Source organism: Benincasa hispida, chromosome 8, assembly GCF_009727055.1.
Source record: "Benincasa hispida cultivar B227 chromosome 8, ASM972705v1, whole genome shotgun sequence".
In the NCBI taxonomy this organism is placed as follows: Eukaryota; Viridiplantae; Streptophyta; class Magnoliopsida; order Cucurbitales; family Cucurbitaceae; genus Benincasa; species Benincasa hispida.
Window position 1 is genome coordinate 64,192,136 of NC_052356.1, and position 6,705 is coordinate 64,198,840.

General features: G+C 29.0%; 1 protein-coding gene across 1 annotated transcript; it reads left to right on the forward strand.

Moving 5' to 3' along the window:
* The first annotated feature begins 1,042 nt into the window (after positions 1-1,042).
* On the forward strand, positions 1,043-1,736 carry LOC120082545 (transcription factor TCP10-like). Its single transcript, XM_039037757.1, has 2 exons — positions 1,043-1,500; positions 1,587-1,736. Exons 1-2 carry the CDS (start codon positions 1,123-1,125, stop codon positions 1,713-1,715), a joined length of 507 nt encoding a protein of 168 aa, XP_038893685.1. The 5' UTR covers positions 1,043-1,122; the 3' UTR covers positions 1,716-1,736.
* The last annotated feature ends 4,969 nt before the right edge of the window (positions 1,737-6,705 follow it).

Sequence of the window (6,705 nt, forward strand, 5' to 3'; positions counted from 1 at the left end):
TGGGGACGAGGTTAGGGACGGGGCGAGGATACCTTTTTATGTCCTCGGTTTGACCTCATCCCCAATCAAACCGGGGATTTGGGGCGGGTACCTGCGATGACTTGACCCCATGGAGATTTTTGCCAACCCTAATGTTGAGTTGATGGCTTCAATTAGCACTCCTATTGTGCTGTTTACTTTCCATGTTTATGGACCTTCGGGTTCACTTCTTATGTTCATGTTCGACATTCCATGGGATCGCCACTTATGCTTATGTTTGTGACCCTTCAGGATCACTACCTATGAAAGAAGGTCAACTACCCATAAATTAAAGTATTTTCGTCCTGTCTTTAATTAAAACCTTAATATTGAAAATATTCAAAACTTTAGATATTTATGAAAATAAATTTTGTAGAGGGTCTACAACTATAATTATCCCTTTTTAAATTGTGTTTGTTTTCTTTATAACTTCTTTACCATGACTATATCTTTCCTAGTTAAACATTTTTATTCTAGCTGAATCTAAAAACATTTTTAGTTTTCAAAATTAGGTATGATTTTTTAAGTAATAGATATTTTATTGATATATCCATTATATTGAAATTTTGATTGCTATATCAATATCAACACCAATATTTTAATCTTCAGTGGCAAAACATTGAATTACACGTTAATCCATTGGCCTTGAACTCCATATCTAAGAAGTTTCATGCTCCTTTGAAATCAACCAAATTAACATGGTTTGAATTAATTGATCAATTTTTCAATTGAAACATAATGCAACTAACCATATTAATATCGTCTAATTAAAACATTAGAAATTCAAATCTCCACAGCTACCCCAAATTATTTGGTCTGAAAAAAAAAATGAATGAATGAATTTCAAACTTTTCAAATGGGGGCGAAACCTATAAAGAAAAAAAATATTAAAAAAAAAAAAAAAACTCATCAAATAATCAATAATGACTCTGAAAAAAAAAACCATGAAAATAATTGAGGTCATTTGTTCTGTCCAGAGTTATTCAGGAGCTGCTGGGCACTAATTAAACTTGTACCATTTTCATTCAAAGAAAAGGAAAAATAAAAACTCGTTCATTAACATTGCCATTACTGGAACAATCCAGTGAGCCACAAAATTTCAGAATGGGTTCTCAAAGGCTTTCTCTTAATGATGAGGATGAGAAGACGGCGAAGCTCGGCCGGAGAGACCGTCGCCTCCGTTCGAGCGCCGGCGCCGTTCCCGGCAAGGTTTACACCTCGAGAGGCCTCCGAGCGAGGAGGTTTCGGCTGTCGGCTCCGACTGCTATTGAATTCTACGACGTTCAGGATCGCCTTGGATTGGACCGACCAACTGAAACCATGGATTGGCTTCTTGAGAATGCCAAATCCGCCATTGATGCCCTTTCTCGACCATTAGAAACAGTGGACAGAGAGCTTAGAAAACAGATTTTCATCTCCCCTGTTCCTTCGTCTTCTTCCTCCCAGTTCCAGTCTTACCCACTTGAAAACTTCTCCCAAAAAGTTTGGTTTTTCCTTTTTAATTTTGTTTTCATTAGTTATACTTTTATTACAGTTGCTGGAAATAAAATTGTGTGATTCCGTAACAGGGTAACCTCGCTGTTTTCAGTCCGATGATTTTGAATGCCACGCCGGAGGAATTTTCCGGCATCCAGCCACCGGTTCCAAGTCAGAGCAATGTCGAAACTGGTTTTCTTTCCTTTCCGATCTGGGAATAGCAGCCGCCAGCCGGCCGGTGATTTTTGAAGGTGAATTTGCCTACACTTCTAATTTATCATTTGTTTTGATCACTAGTTTTTTGAAAATATATTAATTTATACTCTGGGATTATATCAATCAAAACTAAATAATAATGATAAAAATTTAAACGATTATAAAATGTATCACTTTACATCCTTTTATTGCGTTAATTCCATAAAAACATCTTGAGATTTATAATATATTAATTAAATTCTAAACTTCCGAATCAATTTAAGACTCTTTTAAGAATGATTCATATTTTAATTCTGATAACATATTTTGTAAAATCTATATTTCAAAAAGTCTAAGTACATGTGAGAATGAGTACATGAATAAACACGATAACAAAGAGAGATGATAGAGAGTAAATAGTAAACACGATAGTTTATAAACAATGACAAATACCGCTAGTATATTTAGAATCAACATGGAATGGATTATAGTAGTTCATCCTACCGACTTCAAGTTGGACGTAGAAACAGATCTTGAAGAATCAAATTTAAAAGTTAATATTTTGAAAATAAAAAACAGTTTTTTGATTATCCATTGATTTAAAAATGGAACGGATTGTTTTTTCAACTTTTTAGTTGATGTTGAAACGTATGTTTTCAGATGGATTCTCGGAGTTTCACACGTCGCCGGATCATAATATGGTTTCCGACGGTGTTATTGCGTCAGAATTAGTGGCATCCATGACAAATCCTCTTGCTTTTTCCTTTTGTTTCTGGATTATGTCATGTCATCATTGGAACACTCAATTTCTAAACGTATTTTTTTCTACCATTTTCTTTTTTCAAGGGACTTTATATTTCACTTCATTAATTCAATATTTATTTCCAGATATTCACGGTCATTTATTCTTTCAGTTTCATTTCAAATTTACCACTAAATTGTTGCATTTTTTTAATTTGTTGTTTATTGTTTATTGTTTAGTTAATTTTCTCATATTTCAATAAGTTATAGGGTTGTTTTCAAATATAAAATGAACTAAAATATTTATTAATATAACAAAATGTCATTATCTATCATTTTGATAGATTACTATCATCTATTGGTATCTATCATTGATAGACTGTGATATTTTACTATATTTGAAAATATTTTCAACAGTTTTATCATTTAAAACAATTTTTCCAAATTATAACAGATAGATTTTTCTTTCATTAATATAAAAGTAGAGAGAAGATTTAAATTTACAACTATGCAAAAGTAAAGACTTAATATATGTTTAAATTAGTATACAAAAGAACTAGTACAATAAGTGTGGGGTAGGGTTTTCAAAAAAAAAGTATGGAGTAGGAGATTGAACTTTCGACTTCTAGAAAAAAAAAAGTATGAAGTAGGAGATTGAACTTTCAACTTCTAGAAAAAAAAAGTCATGTTAATTATCATTGAAATAAACTCACTCTAATATTAATTATCTACGAATCAATTTAGACTAACTTATACGTCTAAGTATGATTAGGGTTTTCTTTTCTAATTCTTTTTTCATAGGAAAGAAGGGGTAGAAAAAACATCCAAAGCTAGTTTTTATGAATAAAGAAAGCCAAATCAATAATAACTTCTAAAATATAAGTTTTACGCATAAAAATGTATCGATAAAAACCGTTTTCAAGTTTTTCCTAAACTAAACAATTTACAGCTTTAAAACAAATATCTACTCGTTTTATTTTTTCCTAAAATTGTTGGTTGGGGCGGGAAACTTGAACACATCACATAGGTGTTCGGTTCTCTTAGAATGAGATCAAACCCCAAAAATGGGTCGACGGAGGGTCCATGAAAGACCCACATTGACGCGTACGGGTTTCCTATGCCAACAATATTTTTTTAAATGGAAAGTAAAAATAAAAATTAATACTAAAGAGCTATCGTATAAAATCTCATTGTAGTAAATAAATGTATTAAACTGATTACATTTTATAACTTTACTCCCTTAGTATCTATTTAGTCTGTATTTTAAAAATTATTTGATAAATTTAATAACTTTTAATTTTGTGTTCAATAGGTCATACTTTAAAAACGCCTAATATATCTATATACTTTCAATTTTGTGTAGAACCTTGACCTATCCAAAATTTATAAAATCAATTAGTCTATTAGATTTTTTTTTTAAAAAAAAAAAGAAATAAACTATAATTTAAGTCTAATAAAATCCTAAGCTTTGGATCTTTTTATCTATTACATATAGAAAAAAAATAAATTAATGTTCAATAGGAAAAGGACGGCCAACTAGAAACAAAACAAAAATGGAAAAAAATACTTTTTTAGTCCATAAGTTTTGAGTTTGATTTCAGTTTAATCCCCAAATTTCATACGATTACAATTTTACCTTTGATATTTAAGTTTTGATTCAATTTGGTACTTAAATTTAAAAAATCATGCTTTTAACCTCAATTTTTTTTTACTAAACACTCACTTATCTATAATATTATTATTCATTAATTAATTTAAAAAATCATAAGAATTATAATTATTTAAAGTTCATTGGTTTTAAATCGCTATTTAAATTAATTTCAAATTTTTACTTCATAATTATTTTAAATTAATGAATAAGCAATAACACTAAAGATCGAAGTGAATATTTGTTTTGAAGAAATGAACATTAAAAGAGTAAACTTTAAAACTGGAGACCAAATTGAAACAAAACTCAAATCTTAATAATAAAGTTATAATAGAAACTTAGGGATTAAATTAAAATCGAACTCAAAACTTAAAAAACTAAAAGTATAACATTTTGAAACTTAAGACCCAAACAGAAACTAAAACCAAAACGAAAGAAACGAAAGAAAAATCTTTAATGGGCCGTTTATTTCACGAGTATCCTAGCTTCTCATGAAATATCTAGATTACTGTGTTTGTTTTGGGTATTGTGAGCTCTACTCTATTAGGCACATTTGGTCTAGGCTTTGATCCCAAAGTCCATTTTGAATTGGAAACGTCCCATTGTGGATTTATAGACTGAACGTCGATAGATTCCACTGCGAAACCCTTACTGCACAAGTCGCATCACCGCATATGTTCAGTCGGGTCGCCAAAGCTACGGTGGCCCCAACATCTAAAGATTCCCGGGCATCCTAGGATGTCCGAACGAAGGGCATCTGGAGAGTTTTGGATGCCCTCCTGAAACACGGGTTTTCCATATTCCGAAGTCGAGGGCATCCTCATTGTACCTTTTTGTTTTTCTTTTTTATTTTATTTTACATATATATATTAATCTTCATTTGCATTATATAATTAAAATAAATATTGTCAACCATGTATGTCATATAATTTTAGTTATATGATAATTGTTATAATTTTTTAGCAATATATTCAAATATAAATTTATATTTATTTTATAAAAAATCTCAAAATAATGATATATTATTTTATTAAGAAAATAATACAAAAATAATATAAATTGTATTAATTTTAAAAGAAATTCAAATTGATAAAAACAAATATGTCATATAAGTTCAAATTGTATCAAATTTTATAAAGTAATAAATAGTCGTAAGATATTTCCAGGTAGAAATCCTACTAAACATAGGTATCAAAATATTCCTACAAAACAAATATGATAATTTAAAGATGTCGGACATCTATAATTTCTAATATATATAATTCTTGGCATTTAAGATTTCGATTATTTATATTCTCAAAAAATAAATGGCCCTAAAAGAAATTTAGAGACTTAATAATAACATATGGAGAATTGAAAGTTGAAAAATATATTAGATAGTTTGTAAAATATATATATATGTATACCTGCAATTAACCTCTTAAATATATAGAAAAACAAAAAGGAAATTAATTAACAAAATTGAGATTATAATTAGTGGAGTTTAAGAAAAAGGGACAAAAAAAGAAAGAAAGAAATCACATGACCCAAACAGTTATTATAAGTGTAGATGATGATGATGGTAATTGTGGGGATTGTGCATATAAAGCAGCAGCTTTTTTGTTACAAAGCTGTCAGTTTCTTAATTGAGTCAGGTTATTGAACCATGTTTATTTACGTGTATACTCCGAAACTGCAAGTTTCAGTGAAAACACAAGGAAGGAGGTGTGGCCTCACTCATACTTCTACTTCATCTCTACTTCAATTCTGAAATTTTAGGTCAATTATTGATTTCATCAATCCACTCATTCTCCACTCCTCACTCCAAAAAATGATTATACGCATATGAATAAGGATAACTATCTACATTAGTATGAATCTTTTTGGATAGTTTCAAAAACAAAATCAAGAGAATTTATGTCTAAAATTAACAATATTATATTATTGTGAAGATAGTTACGTATATGATATTTGAATTTTGTTCAATTTAGTCTTAGGGTTTCAACTTTTACACTTTTAATCCCAATTTTTTTTTTTTTTAACTAAATGCCCACTTTTCATCTTTAGTGTAAATTTATTTTAGTTAATTTTTAAAAGTTAAAATTAATTAAATTTTACTATGTTTCATCACCATAAAGATTGAAAGTGAAAATTTAGTGAAAATTTGAGGTTAAAAATATAAATTTAGAAATTTAGAAACTATATTGAAATAAAACTCAAATTTAAGAGTAGTATTATAATGTTTTGAAATCTACGGACTAAATTGAAACTAAACTTACAACTAAAGGAGTCTTAAAAATATAATACTTGAAACATAGGGACTAGATAAATATTACACCCAAAACCGATATTTTTCCATAAAAATTAACTAGACTAGGTATATATAGTTTTAAATAAGACATTACATGACTTTTTTTCAACATTGAATCCCCAAAAAATATAAATATACATGTTTTATTTACATTAAGATCATTACACTCTCATTATTAAATTAAAACTACTACTTTATCTCTCTGTTCAAAATATCCACCTTCCCAGCTCGAACTCAAAAAGGAAAGAAAAAAGAAAAAGCTGCAACTGTTTTCACTTCTTCTTCCGTACATCCGATTATTATTATTAAAAAAAAAACAAAACAAACCACTAATAAT